The 15,683-nt window shown below is 40.6% G+C and overlaps 2 protein-coding genes across 3 annotated transcripts; both read left to right on the plus strand.

Moving 5' to 3' along the window:
• The first annotated feature begins 205 nt into the window (after window positions 1-205).
• Window positions 206-7,856, plus strand: mtmr2 (myotubularin related protein 2). 2 transcript variants are annotated; one of them, XM_028595061.1, is made up of 16 exons: window positions 206-487; window positions 1,236-1,338; window positions 1,437-1,460; window positions 1,600-1,666; window positions 1,788-1,882; window positions 1,966-2,070; window positions 2,407-2,511; window positions 2,598-2,681; window positions 2,765-2,914; window positions 3,008-3,196; window positions 3,339-3,524; window positions 3,669-3,875; window positions 3,979-4,071; window positions 4,156-4,269; window positions 4,415-4,591; window positions 5,748-7,856. In XM_028595061.1, exons 1-16 carry the CDS (start codon window positions 408-410, stop codon window positions 5,910-5,912), a joined length of 1,944 nt encoding a protein of 647 aa, XP_028450862.1. In that variant the 5' UTR covers window positions 206-407; the 3' UTR covers window positions 5,913-7,856. The 2 variants fall into 2 exon arrangements, with proteins under 2 accessions (XP_028450862.1, XP_028450863.1); XM_028595062.1 differs by having other exon boundaries at window positions 1,603-1,666.
• A 1,241-nt stretch (window positions 7,857-9,097) lies between these two features.
• On the plus strand, window positions 9,098-15,449 carry fam76b (family with sequence similarity 76 member B). The gene is given in 11 exon segments (XM_028595105.1): window positions 9,098-9,646; window positions 10,779-10,843; window positions 10,950-11,004; window positions 11,145-11,300; window positions 11,389-11,567; window positions 12,205-12,255; window positions 12,368-12,399; window positions 12,402-12,444; window positions 12,584-12,719; window positions 12,801-12,902; window positions 14,306-15,449. Coding segments are annotated over 11 exon segments (996 nt in total). The 5' UTR covers window positions 9,098-9,559; the 3' UTR covers window positions 14,396-15,449.
• The last annotated feature ends 234 nt before the right edge of the window (window positions 15,450-15,683 follow it).

The following is a 15,683-nucleotide window of genomic DNA, read 5'->3' on the forward strand; positions in this document are numbered from 1 at the left end:
GCATTTATGGGGCAGGGTACGGGGAGAATGTGCAAAGATATGTACGTATGATGTTTTCCTCAAATTGTTCGAAAATATGTTATCCACATTTTAAAAGTATAGGTAATCCTTTCGAAATATTGCCCACCAAATGTCTGTAACAGCTGTTACCAAGAGCAGTGAAGGCAGCATGCGACTAGTCAACATTCAGCCGGCAGGGGGCGCGCTTCTCCAACAATCGCTCCCTTGTGACAGACCAACGCAGGGATTGGGAGGCTGCTGGGAAAACATGGCAGCTTCCTTTTGTTTGTGCGGATTTACTGTACTCCGAAAGAGGATTTAAAGACATTCTTCAGTGGATAGACGGATCTCCGTCACATTCTCGGTGTTCACACTGCCAGTTATCCAAACACTTGAAGCAGGAGAACATGGAGAAGAGCGGGAGCATCGACAGTTTGGGCTCGAAGCGCTCCTCTTCCCGACATCCAAGTGTTGATTCATTGTCCAGGTAGCTAAACCCACCACAACACTTTGCGTTTTTAACCTAGCTAAAAGTTTGGAAACTGACAGATGGCTTTATATTCATGTGTTGTAAGTTAACTTGTCTAACGTTAATCCTAATGCCATTTTTATTAACGTTAGCTACCCTTCAGAAGTGACCTGTAAACCACAAAAAAAATGTAATGTGGTTAACACGCTGCCATGAAACGACCGGTAAATTAGGGCACCATTTAATGACTGTTGTCATTATGGGCTAGGTTATTTGTATTATTATCCATTTTTAATCAAAAGTTCGAATAATCATTTACACTGTGAGAATTTAAACAAATGGCCATCAGGAGTTATCATCAGAGTCCAGAGTAATGTCATATGTTTGAATGTCTGACCAACAGCTAAAAACCCTACAGTAGCTAACGTTATATTATTGACTGACTAAGGTGTCCATTATCGAAATTTCCTAGAGCCCAAGGTGACGCCTTTAAGTAACTTGTTACTCATACTTACTCAGTCTGACTAACGGATAAAAATCCCAAAAATTGCTACTCAACCAGTAAAAACCGAATACTATTTATTCATTATTGTTTGTTATTTGGCTAATTATTTATTCAAATAACTGTTTCGGCACCAGTGAAATGGTTACATCCATAGATATAAAACATATATTGTTTTATATCTATAAAACATATCTTTTTTATATTTATTGTTACACCCTACTGGACTTTTTTTTAATCGTCTGTCATGTTATCTCTGACCAGTTCTTCCACCTCTCGATCTGACCGATCTGCCCAGGCCAAGCCACCCTCTGGGATGTCCTCCGACTCTGTGGCTACCTCTGCAGAGCTCTCTCCAGAGCTCAGGGTTAGTAGCATGCACATAGTTCACTCACATTCTGCTGCTTCATTAATAACTAATAATAATGAGTGAAGCATGACTCTCCTCTTTTCTGCACCCTTCAGGTTAAGTCCAAAACTGCTGCCAAGGTATGCCATCTCGTGAATTGCATACTATCCAGCACATCTCTTTAAATAATAATAATAATTATGATTACCTTAGCAAATGTCATGGGTTTGGGTCAAAAGATTGCTCCACAATCATGGCTAATGAATGTAATGTCCACAGCAGGTGCTTAGAGATTCAGACAAAGAAGAGCCACAGTTACTTCCAAATGAAACCGTGCAAGACATGGGTAGGTCCTCTCTTTGCTTACATGCATTAAAGGCAAATTAGCTTTTTTTTCACATTAAAGTTTTTAATATATTTCTTGTTCTTTGCTAAATCAAGATTCTTTTTCTTGTTTTATTTTATAGCCCAAGATGTCACCTACTTCTGTCCTTTCATTGGCGCACTGAGGGGAACGGTGACAGTTACCAACTACAGACTTTTCTTCAAATGCATGGACAGGGTATGCTTCGTGAATTTTCCAGAAGCACTATTAATATTTTTAAGGAATCATTCTGTTTTTGTTAATGTGCTGTTGGCTTCTAGGAGCCAGCATTTGTGCTGGACCTGCCCCTTGGGGTGGTGAGTCGTGTGGAAAAGATTGGAAGTGCATCAAGCCGTGGTGATGTGTCCTACGGGCTGGTTTGCAAGGTGAGTAAAATGTGGAAATGGTCTGGAATAGCCACACTTGCACTCCGATGTTTACAGGCTACAGAAGCAAGAACCTCCAGACAGTACAGTAAATGGAAGCTATACAGTGCACAGCCTAAGACAAAGAGGATGAACCTCCTCAAATCTCTGCTGTGTACATTATACTATCAGAATTCATAGTCCTTAAGAAAGAGTGAGTCTATGAACAAGCTCTACATTATGTCCACAATAACATACTGTTACCGAATCTAGTTGCTTTACTGCTATGAAATCATATTTACATACAGCTGTTGACCCCTGAGTTTGACCGTGACCTGCTGCTCTGCCTCTCCGCAGGATATACGTAATCTGCGATTTGCACACAAACAAATGGAGGACACACTTAGGAAGTCCATTTTCGAAGTGCTGGTGAAATTTGCGTTTCCTGTTTCCAACGGGCTGGTGAGTGATTCTCAGCCACACTGTCTTATGTCACTGTAGCTCTGCACCGGCCACCGATGGATGAACTTCTCTCCCACTCTCCACAGCCAATCTTTGCCTTTGAATATGGGCAAGTCTTTCCTGAAAACGGATGGAAGGTGTATGACGCTGTCTCTGAATACAAAAGACAGGTATTTAAAGGACACGGTCCGACTGCTTAGCTTAATGTTACAGAAAGCTTATGACATTTGTTGCTGCTTGTGTGTTTTTAAAGGGTATACCCAATGAAAGCTGGAGGATAACAAAAGTTAACGATCACTACGAGGTTTGTGACACCTACCCATCGACTCTGGCGGTGCCTGTCAACATACCAGACGAGGAGCTTAAGAGAGTAGCTGCCTTCCGAGCAAAGGGAAGGGTACCTGTGAGTGACTGGTCTTCAGCATAAATCTAACTGTCCTGTGCGCCTGGATTGCTGGACCGTATGTGGTCATTTTCTGTTATACTCTGTGTGTAGGTGTTGTCGTGGATCCATCCGGAGAGCCAGGCAACAGTGACGCGCTGCAGTCAGCCCATGGTTGGAGTAAACGGGAAGCGCAGTAAAGAGGATGAGAAATACCTGCAGGCGATCATGGATGCCAATGCTCAGTCCCATAAACTCTTCATCTTTGATGCCAGGCCCAGTGTCAACGCTGCTGCCAACAAGGTTTATTAGATGAGTTTTTTCCGGAAAAAACTATAACTATAAAATGAAAACCTTCATATAGGAAGGAAGCTCAGGCTATCCTTGCTAAACGGATGAACCATCTTATCACCCACCCTGTCTCCACCTGTGTTTCTGTCTTCAGATGAAAGGCGGTGGTTTTGAAAGTGAGGATGCGTATCAAAATGCGGAGCTGGTGTTCTTAGACATTCACAACATCCACGTGATGAGAGAGTCCCTCCGCAAGCTGAAGGATGTGGTCTACCCCAACATCGAGGACTCCCACTGGCTCTCCAATCTGGAGTCCACTCATTGGCTCGAACACATCAAGGTACTAATGCATCACTGTGGTTGCGAACTGGAAGAGGAATTAGGTAAAAAAAAAAAAAAAAAAAAAAAAGGAAGATGAGCCAATTCTCAGGCTCTTGACCAAGGTGTGTCTGTGTGTGTGTGTGTGTGTGTGTGTGTGTGTTAGCTGATCATGGCAGGAGCGCTGCGGATTGCAGACAAGGTGGAGTCTGGGAAAACCTCCGTGGTGGTGCACTGTAGTGACGGTTGGGACCGCACAGCCCAGCTCACCTCCTTGGCCATGCTCATGCTAGACGGTTACTACCGCACCATTCGCGGCTTCGAGGTGCTGCTTGAGAAAGAGTGGCTGAGCTTTGGTCACCGCTTCCAGCTGGTAAACACGTTTTCATGCACTTTTGACGTTTCAGGGAAACCACATGAGGTGTGACGGCCTTTCCAGTTGCATCTCTGATTGTCCTTTTTTTCTATTCTTTAAGCGCGTCGGTCACGGCGATAAGAACCACACAGACGCAGACCGCTCGCCTGTTTTTATTCAGTTCATCGACTGTGTCTGGCAGTTGACTCGCCAGGTAAGCAATAAGTGGCACCGATATGTGGAAAATTTCTTCAGGACATGGTTTTTAAGGACATTAATGAGGCTGATTTTATTTAAGTTTCCTGCAGCCTTTGAGTTTAATGAATACTTCCTGGTAACCATCCTGGACCACCTGTACAGCTGCCTGTTTGGGACATTCTTGTGCAACAGCGAACAGCAGAGGTTAAAGGAAGTAAGAGCATTTTTTTTTTTCTCAGCATTTCATGGAGCTGTTACACAATGAGACGTTTTAAAGTAAAATATTGGGGAAAAGTGTGGAGTAGAGAAGTTTGTTACTAGGGTGGAGGTCATGACAACCACACCTTTTTATTTTACAGGAGGTTCCCAAGAGGACCGTGTCGCTGTGGGCTTATGTAAACAGCCAGCTAGAGGAGTTTACCAATCCTTTGTATGTGAACTACTCCAACCATGTGCTGTTCCCTGTAGTCAGCTTGCGTCACCTGGAGCTTTGGGTTGGCTACTACATCCGCTGGAACCCTCGCATGAGACCTCAGGTATGTCGAAAAACCTGTCTCTAGTTTAAGGCCTGCCTTTATTGTTTTCAAAAGAAATTTCACTCCATACGTGTTGCATTTTAGTAGTTGAACTAGTAGTTTATTACAGTATACGGAGGTATTTAGAAACCCTGAAGGTATGATTTTCAATACCATCAAAAATACACATGCTCCTCTTTCCATTAAACTGACAGATATGCTGTATTGAGGTGATGTGTTGTAGTGCACAGCAGGTGCCAACAGAGGTCAGTCTCTACTGATGGAATAGGCAGCTGAGCTGAAAAAGGTTTGGATGGGATAAAGGACTAGTCACAGGACTAGTAAAAAAATAAAATGAAAACTGCCTCTGCTCCTGTTTTGGAGTATTTTGGGTTTAGCCCCGATGATGAAGGTGAGCCAGCCAACACGTACAAAGCTGTGTGCAGGATTTTATTCAACGGCCTGTCTGCCACTAACACCCACACATCATCTCTGTTTGATGTCCACCGTGTGGGTTAATTGTCATCGGGTCCTCCAGCAAGAGTATAAGGAAGAAGGTGCTTATTTCCTATGTATTCATTAGAAGAACAAGAATGCCTTTATTTATCCCAAGAGGGGAAATTCACAATTTTCACTCTGTTAGTACAGTTGCACACACATTAAACACAGACTGAATTACAAACATGCTCAGGACCTATACATGCTATCACACTAATGGAGAGATGTCAGAGTGAGGAGCACCCCGAGCAGTGGGAGGGTTCGGTGCGTTGCTCAAGAACACCTTGGCAGTGCCTAGGAGGTGAACTGGCTTCTCTCCAGCTACCAGTCTACACTCCGTACGGGGACTTGAACCAGCGACCCTCCGGTTCCTAACCCAAATCCCCCCGTACGGACTGAGCTACTGCCACCCCCATATACATACCCTGCATATTCTACAGTATGAGCCATAAGTATTTAAATCCAGCAAGATCTGTCTGAGAAGCGTATTCGATGCACAGCATTGTAGGCTAGACAATGCCGTACATGCTACGATGACTTCCATCAACAGCAGCTCAGCTTTTACGGTTTTTGTTTGTTTGTTTTTTAACACAAATACCATCTACCGTGGTGAAATTTCAGGATGGTGCAAAAAAATAGATTGCGCCCAAGTCTGACACGTTGGCTTTTATTTTGCCAGGAACCTGTTCATCAGCGCTACAAGGAGCTGTTGGCGAAGCGCGCTGAGCTGCAGAAGAGAGTGGACGAGTTACAGCGAGAGGTGACCAATCGCTCAGCCTCCTCTTCCTCTGAACGTGCGGGCTCCCCCACACGCTCCATCACTCCAGTGCAGACCTTTGTTTGACACACCTTTGACCCTCACGGCGGTCGCAGAGCTGAAACCTACCTGTGAGAAGGTGCCATACAGTAGTAATCAGTAGGCCACACCTGGCGCCACGAAAGGACCTGTGTTCCAAACTGGCTCTTTGGGTGACACATACCATGTATATACAGTTCCAAAAGTCTGATCTATTTGCACCTCTCACAGGTGATGTAGAGTCTGCATGCAACAGAAGAGGGTCTGACTCAGACGGCTTTACTACAGCCATATTGTACTCTTCATCCATGGTTGAGAGGACATGTAACCAGAATAGTGAGTACTGTTTAGCATATCAACCTACCTACAATCAGTGTTAATAGTTTTGAAGTACACTAAAATATGACTCGGGTAAAATATGAATGCCTTATACACTTTAGAACACTCGCGTCATTCCTCTACACTGCAAATGTTTAGATTTTGATTTGAAAGCAATTGTGAAGATACGTTACTGAAGAACTCTAGTACTAACACCAACTAAATGGCTCGGGAGTTGTTAAATATTCAAAAACCTAGCTAAAGGGCTGTAATGTTAGCTTCTTCTAATGTAAAAGAGTGCATTAAAAAACGTTTGCAGGTTATCTTTACAAGTTAGTGCTTTTAGATTTTTGTGACCAAATATCCATGTTTTTTTTTTTATGAATACATAATGTGTCATGTATGGTATTCCTCTCATGGAGTGATTTAGGTTTTGTAAGTTTCATTTTTCTAACTAGTTATTTATTATCCTTTTAGTCCAGACTTGTATTTATGGCTCATGAACACATCTGTGTCATGTCATAAATTGATTAGGGTTGTTTCCATGCAATATTAATAAGCGACACCGAATATGCAACAATTCATTAGTTGAAGTTAATAGTCTATTACTTAACTAAAATGTTAATATGTGAACATTTCTTACAGATGATTTTAAAGCTAGAATCAGCCAATATTTTTTTTTTTTTGGGAGCAGAATGTGTTATAACTAAAAATTTGCTTTAGTTTTTTTTTTTTTTTATTCTTCAGTTTAATGAATATCTGTGCCTTGCTCTGAATGATTGGTTGTGAGAATAACATGATAAAAGTGTGCACCGTTTTTTAAGGTGAAAGGGTGAATACAGTGTTAGTTAGCCTTTCCACTGCATATTATCTATCTATCTATCTATCTATCTATCTATCTATCTATCTATCTATCTATCTATCAACACAGGACTCAACTTCATTATGGTTATATTAGTGTGGTGTGAACACAACAACCTCCAGTTTATTTCTTGGGTTTAACTATAAGTGTTTTAAATAATAGCAGAACCACAATGACATTAGCAATAATTTGGGGTCCAAGCTGGAGCCCTTTTATCTTTGTTCTGAATGAATCTCTCAATTGATCTGCATCTTTGCTATAATGGTCTTCTGCTCTGCTCTGCTAATTCTTTTGCAACTTGTCCTCAATTTTCTACCCTGATCATTGCTGCTTGTGGCTATATGTATCTTTAATTATTATCCATATTTTTATGACCGTGGGCTTTTCATAAGGAAAAAGTGCTTTTTTTATTAAGAATGAAGTCTGAAATTTACAGTGTGACTGTGCTGGAGGGTAAAACTAGAATGCAATGGCTCTGAAAACATTAACATGGTCATATTCAAGCCTCTCATACCTAAATATTAAATAACTAGCCATAAGTTTGGGTTTAAGACATTCTTTAACCGTCAGCAGGCTTATTACATCACTTAAATTAATTCATGTTGCCACTTAAATTGCATTACTCTCCCTTTAAGAATGTACAGCTATTAAAGTATGATGTTTTTTTCCACACAATTTAAGTGAGGGTGCCATGCTGTATGCACTTCATTGCTTCAATACTGAAGTTGAAATTGATACAGCAGGCAACAGCAAATGTCAAAATATATAAAAAATGTTTAATATCAATTAAAATGCTAATATTATGTAGTCAACCTTTTGTGAACTTTTGGGCTCTTTTTTGTGTGTAAAAAAGGATAATGGAGGAAACCCTGTTTGCATACAGTATGTTGTGAAAGTTTTCATAGTGATCCAGCAAGGTTATTCCTTTTCCTGGTTGTATTTTATTAATTAACAAGCAACTGATTCCAAGGGGTCACACAAAGACATGAGCGAGAAAACAGAATTGAGGGAGAAATGCAGCATGCTAAAGTGGACACAGTAAACATAAGGTTTAGTTGTTGAACTGAGTCATGGGGCGGGAAAAAAAAACCCTGATAGGTTCTTCTTTCAAAGTTGGATTTACCCACCCCTCATGTATAAGTAATGTAATATGTAATACAGCTTCTGATATCACACCACATGTTAACGCTGTCTTTTAAGTATTATTTTTTTTCAAATAACAGAATGATGCACAGAATTAGGCACCAAACACAGTTATTCAGGAACCCCCTCACTGTATGGAGGAATCACTGAACACATAGAAAACAACAGAGCTAGATATGAATTACTCAACCCTTCCATAACCTCATTCTGACAATGTTGATTGAAATGTCACACAATGTTCAGACCATAGACTGTAATTAATATTAACAGTCTATGGTTCAGACCTGAGATCTAATCAGTTGGAATAAGTACTGAGTTACAAATGCCTTGTTAGTATGATACTGAATATCATATATAGAACATGATCTTGTTGGGCCGAACTAGTATAAAATCTCTGCCATACACTGACTACATTCTATATAACATTATACATAATATAATTCTACTAATACCCCTAAACAAATGATGAATCAACAGAGATGTTGCAAATGCATCTTGACTTGTGATTATCTTGTGACTTTCTGGAGCTCCCGACAATCTAGGGCCCCGGGACCTTAGTGACACTTCTGCAGCATGGTTGACTAAACTGAGATGCCATTTCTGAACATTTGTAGAAAATTGAGAGTTTGCAGACTTCAAATGAATTAGGGATAGGGCTTCATTTGAAATGATGACTCAGTAATTACACATACAAATGCATTCACAAGGCATAGGTGGAACAATAACATTGGTGTCCAGTGCCGTTGTAGTCGTGACTTCAGTGTGATTAAACTATTTAAAAACTACACAAGTTAATGACATGATTATACAAGATGTGAAGTTTTGTTGAGTAAATCAAGGCATGTGATTGGCTCTGCGCATTTCAAACTGTGAATGCCGCGGACGGATGTTGTGTCGCGATAGGTTTCCTTTCTTCTTCTGGAGCCGTCGACCACTTCCGGTTACATGACGACGACGGCGTTGATACAAAAAGAGCGAAGGAAAACAGGAAAATACCTTTCTTGGCGAGAAGAGCGTAAACTTAATATAAATAGCCAGATCTATGTTAACGGGTTGCTTTTATGAAGGCATAACTAACTATTTATCTCAAGTTATTATGGTTGGATAACGTATGAGCAGTGAAAGATCACAGATATTTGGAGTTTATTGTTCTTCGCCTGCTCCCTCCAGCTAGCGTTAAGCTATTACTGTGTTGCCCTACGCTAACGTTACCTAGCCGAGCTAGCTAACGTCAGCTAACACTGGAACCTGTTTGTGTGTTCTTAGTTCTGAATTAGCAAACAGCTAGAAAGGAAATAGTGCCGTCAATCCGTTCAGTTTGCAGCTGGACTCTGCTAACCTCTCCTTGCTCGGTGACATTAGTTGGGCGAGAATGGCAACATCGGCTCTGTACGCCTGTACGAAGTGTAACCAGCGGTACCCCTTCGAGGAGTTATCGCAGGGCCAGCAGCTGTGCAAGGTAAATTAATGTGTGTGTGTGTGTGATCGCAGGCAGGCTCGGATTATGTAACATGTATCCGTCCAACCTAGAAGCGCTAATACAGAGACTGTAATCTTGTTTAGATCATTCTGCACGACGGTCCTGTTTTTTAAAAGAATAACGTTATTAACGCATTCACCACATCTTTACCTGCTGAACAGGAATTGATAACACATTTGAGGCTCTACAAGAGCAACACGTTGACAAGTATGTACACCGATGACAATTCTTGAAAGTATTTTTTTATGTAAAGAACTATACTTTATGGTCATCGATGTACATACTTGCCAACTTGTTGCTCTTGTAGAGCCCCATATGTTGAATTTCAGCGTACAGCTGTGGAACAGACATTTTTTTTCTGTAAGAGAAAGGTGTTGTTGCCAGCTGTTCCTACCTTTCTTTAACGTTACTTAACTGTCTGCGCTGAATCATATTTTTTCATAGCAGGGAGGTTAGGCAAAATGGACATTGCTATCAATCTGTAAACATCATGAGAGAAGTTTGACTATTCAGAGAACTTTGATTAGCACAGGACAGTTGAAGCACAAGGTCTACAGATGAACACTATAGTGCCATTACAGTTAGATTTCTCTATGTTGTCATTATTAAATATTTATATTCACAGTGTGTAGTTAGGGTATGAAGTGTGTACATATTTTAATCTTTAAATTCGTTATCTATATTAATCCTTAAATTGGCTTTCTTTGCCTTTTGTTTACAATGCTTGATTATAAGAGATGTGCACCAAAAAAAATCCTATTTACCTGTCCTATAGCTGTGCAAATGGCAAAAAAAAAATCTTGAATGCCACCTAAACTTATCAAACACTGGCTCTGGTCAAGTGTGCTTATTTTTTCCACACTGCCCAGCCCTACTGCAATAATGTGTTAGGTTGACTGAACATAATCAGTTAAAATACATGGTAGTCTTCACTGCTTGTATACACACACACATATAGTCAGATGTAGGTATTTCCACTGATGTAGCCAAGAGCAATAATCATCAAGGTGTGTTGCCATACAAAACAAGTTATGATGCAGTCTTGTTTGTGATGTCTGTTGTAATAGCACAATTACGCTCATGAGAACATTTCTTTGTTTTGTTGCCATAGGAGTGTCGCATCGCACATCCAATAGTGAAGTGCACGTACTGCAGATCTGAGTTTCAGCAGGAAAGGTGAGATATGTGCTCCTAGTGATACATTTCAGCGTTTATTTCTATTATTTGTATTAATAGTTAATGTCATGTGTTTTGGATGTAAACCCATGTTTATTCTTTACAGTAAAACCAATACAATCTGCAAGAAGTGTGCTCAGAATGTCAAACAGTTTGGAACAGTGAGTAAAACGTTTCTCTGGTTGTTTACTGAAACCCCTTGAACTCCAATTGTATTTATCGAGTTGCACTAGTCTACATTCGTTTATAGTCCATCATGTGTAAAAACACTTTTAACCCATTCTTTTGTCCATCTTTACAGCCCAAACCCTGCCAGTACTGTAACATCATTGCAGCTTTTATTGGGACAAAGTGCCAGCGTTGTACTAACTCAGAGAAGAAATATGGACCTCCACAGACATGTGAGCAGTGCAAACAGCAATGTGCTTTTGATCGTAAGGAGGAAGGCAGGAGAAAGGTACAAATCTTACACACATACAGTCCGATTTGACAGTGAGTGTGTAACACCAAGTCTTATCAATTACTGTTTCCTACTTGTCTTACAGGTGGACGGGAAACTGCTCTGCTGGCTTTGTACTCTGTCCTACCGCCGTGTCCTGCAGAAGACCAAGGAGCAGAGGAAGGGCTTCGGCTCCTCCAACTCCTCATCTCTGAACGAAAAAGACCACCACTCCAGACCTCACCATCATCACCACCAACATAGACACAGCAGCTCTAATCACAAGTATGTCCTCTGTTGTGTCACAGAATAGAGAAACGATTTGTGTCTGTTTTATGCTATTATATGTAGGGCTGTGACGGTATGAATGTTTTTTCTCACCGTGGTGAAAAACAATGTATCACCTCCGTATGGCGGTTAAGTTTCGCCTAGGGTAACACCTAACACACTGCCAGAGCGGAGGCTCCGCAGCACAGCAGGCTAGCAGCTGAGCAGAGAGAGAGAGGGCGACTCGGTAGTCCGTTAACTTGCTGCTCTCTCTGCCAATATTAGCAGCTCTGTTTTAACAATGTTACTCAACATGGTGTTTTGTCGGGATTAAGCTTTGAGCAGAGGGAAACTCTACTAGCTACTAGGCTAATTTATGTAATGTAAGTGCAATGTTAAAACACTGCAAGCGCTATGCCGTCCATCTCGGCTGAGAACTAAGCTTAAGTAAGGAGCAACTTAAGTTTTGTTTCTCCAGAATCCCTTGAACATAGGACAGAAGACCGTCAATGACGATATCGGCGATGACAGTTATGATGTCATCACTGCGGCAATGCGGTTATCGCCCCAGCCCTAATTGTATGTTTCTTTACACGAAGCAATGAAAAGCAGAAAATTGGATCTAGTCAACTGACGGCTAACTTATCTTTCTCAGACTAAGTGGGAGCTTGAGTCCTGAGCAGGAGCAGGGACTGTGGAAGCAGAGGTAAAACCTTCCTTCTCATTTGACCTGCATAATGAATGTATATCAGAAAACATTGTATTGATTGTGTTTTTAGGCCCAACGTTGTACATTGCCATTTTGATTTTCTTTGCAGCCATAAATCGTCTTCAATCCAGAAGGAGACTCCAAAAAGAAACCAAAACTGGAGATGAAGCCATCCAATGGGGACAGGTATGATAAGTGATAAAATTGTTTACATTTGTGGTTATATAAAAATGGTCATTCCTTGTGGAAATAATCCCGCCCACTTTTTTTTTTGTTAACTACCTATCTAAGTACTGGCCTCAAGCTCTTTCCTTTCTCCCATCAGTAGTTCCATCACCCAGTCGATGGATTCTGGAGGAACGGACAACTTCATTCTTATCAGCCAGCTGAAAGAGGAAGTGATGTCACTGAAGAGACTTCTGCAGCAAAGGGATCAAACCATTCTCGAGAAGGACCGAAAGGTAGGTTATCAGCCTCGCCTGACAAAGTCGCATCACTGTTTGCTGCTTGTTAGACCTATTGATTGTTAATTTCTCCTCTAGCTCACAGAGCTCAAAGCAGACTTTCAGTACCAGGAATCCAACATGAGAGTTAAGATGAACCAAATGGAGAAAGCGCACAAAGAGTCTATGGAGCAACAGCAGGTAGGAAACTACATTATGCACACATGACATGTCAAAAAAATGCCCACCAAAGTAAACGTGATAGTTTTCAACACCACACTTGGTCTCCATTTTTCTATTTCCACCATCGTAAAACATCCACCAGCTAACTAGTGGTGTTACAAAAATTGTCAGCAGCTCAAAAATTTTCACACTGTATCAGTTTGTAATGGCACTTTGGTGTGTTGACTAATATATACTTTATATTACTTTATTTAGTTTTTATACATATTTTTTTGCATCTAAAGAGGTAATGTGGGTTTGAAGAGGTTTACTGAGTCCAAAGGTTCTGATGTGCAGGTTTCAAGTAGGTGTGGTAATATAATCATTACTAAAGCATGTCTTTTATTTTAGTCCTGCCCATCCCTGATATTCAGTCACATCAGTTCAAATACCATCTTTTCTTTTTATAGACATATAGACATAACCTCAAGCAAAACTAGTCCCATCTAAATGACCGTTCCTGAGATTTTTGTTTCAAGTACACATTTCATTTGTACTTGAAGCCATATTGTATTTCAGTTGTCTGAATATGCAAACATCACTATTGGAATTTAAAAGTATCTTGCATGCACCTGACAGGACAATGCATGGGAGTACACACCCCATTCTCTGTCATTTTGCTGACTGATCTGTAATCCCTAATATTGTTAGAAACAATTAACATCACAATTGTTCAACACGCACTGTCCTGCACACCGGTTCCATCTGAATATTGCATACAGTAGCATTTTAGTTTATATGGATACATAACATTACTCAGGGGGCATGTTGGAAAAACGCTGCATGGCGATCCTTATCTGTTGTTATCTGTGATATATTCAGAAATGCCCACATGATTTCACGTAGGGGTGTACAATGTATCCGGTTGTATAGCTATCACTATTGGGGAATACTTGCTTAAAAATGTTACATTAGTATCCGGACCCATATCATGTTTGTGTGTCATATATGTGCTAGGGATGGTTCACTTGTTGCATAAGTGTGCGGTCTGTTATGGATACGAGGCGTCACTTGGGCCATTTCCTGTCAAACTCTGGTGTTATTTTTTATCATGGTTGCTGTTTTGTAAGTGTGACTCTGACTGACGTGTTCCCTATGTTTGATGCACCAAAGGTGTTTTTTCTACCAGTTGAAGGGAGTGCGTGTTGGGCAAACCCCCCAGTTTGTAGCGTCGGATGAATGATGAGTACTTAAACGCTTTGAAACCGCAATGTCCTAAAGCCAGCTAGTGTGTTTGCTGCCATTCAAATCACAGTCAAGATTTCACGTAAATTGCGATATAAATGTGCATTGCGATTTCACAAACGCCTCAACTAAGGTGTTAGAAAGTTCAGAACTATGCATCTAGTTTTTAACACCGTTTTATCATTTTGTTTTCACAGGGCAAGAACAGGGAGTTGATGAAACAAGTGGCTGCCCTCTCTAAAGGAAAAAAGTTTGACCGGACAGGAAGTTCACTGCTGTTGCCCTAACAATAGGCCGGCCAACGGGTAACAACACAGTGGCTTCATTGTTGTAACACTGTGAAAGTCTCCCTCCTGTGTTTCCTCATTGCCATCAACATCAATTACTTCTCAGTTGGTAACGTTAGAGACCATGTTGTACATGGAAGTCAATTGTTGAATCAAAGACACCTTTCTCTAAATGTCAGCATATTTTAGATATTTTATGGTGACTTTTCCACTGGTTCATAGGATGTGACTTTAAAAGGAGTGGAGGATGGAGCCCTCATTTTTAACACTGCCGGGCCAAAACAAAAAGCATGGTGTGCATATGTGGATTGCATTCTGTCAACTTAATGTGTCCACCTAATTTTTATGGATGTCATGCAATTTATTTATTCAACTGTATTTCTTAGCTTTTTTATTTCCTCACAACATACTAAGAGAATATCCCACATTTTGGGGTTTTCTTCAATAGCAATTAGTTATATTTTTCTAAATGTATGTGATTGTGGAAGACAAGTTCTCCTTAATGGAGATCCTGCGCAACTTTACAATGTATGCAAACGTGGGAAGGGTGACCACTGAGCTACTGCTCAACAGTAGACAACCCACTCAGTAACAATTCATACAACAACCAATGAACACTTTAAAAGGCTGTCTGACAGAGAGACACATCTTGGCTGCCCTCTTTTTCACTGTGTGACAGCTGTAGTGCTTTGCTGTTTCTCTTTAGTGGAACGATTGTAATACTGCATGATTTTACTGCCAGACACCGGTTGGCATTGTGGTCGGACTTCTTCTTTTCCCTCCCTTTTAATTAGTTTTTTAAGAATCACTTGTAAATGTATTACTGGGGTCAGCCAATTGTATTTAAACTATTGCTTGTATCTGTTTTAGTGAGTACAGTATGTGTATGGTAAGGCCAGTTGAAATTAACATGTCTGTAGAAGATGCTTTTTAAAGGAACACACCTATCACCTTGCATTATTGGGCTGGTTTCATACTGTGGCGTCCAGGATCACTTTTGTACTTTTTTTCCAAACCAAGTGTTTTAAAACTATTAAAACTGGCTAAACTGTTACTGTATGTTGGTTTTTATTGACCATATAAGTTTAAGTTTTAGATGTTTAGGACCTCCTATTGTTATAATAGTATGAAATATCTGTAATGTAGATGTCCGATCAACTTTCACTTTACAACCACATTATCTCAGCTATGATGTCCCCAAGACCTGATTGAACTGATGACATAATCTGTGAGGTAAAATAACAGTTTTAAGTATTATCCTATTTTGCCACTAAAGGATTAGTACCTC

Source organism: Perca flavescens, chromosome 13, assembly GCF_004354835.1.
Source record: "Perca flavescens isolate YP-PL-M2 chromosome 13, PFLA_1.0, whole genome shotgun sequence".
In the NCBI taxonomy this organism is placed as follows: Eukaryota; Metazoa; Chordata; class Actinopteri; order Perciformes; family Percidae; genus Perca; species Perca flavescens.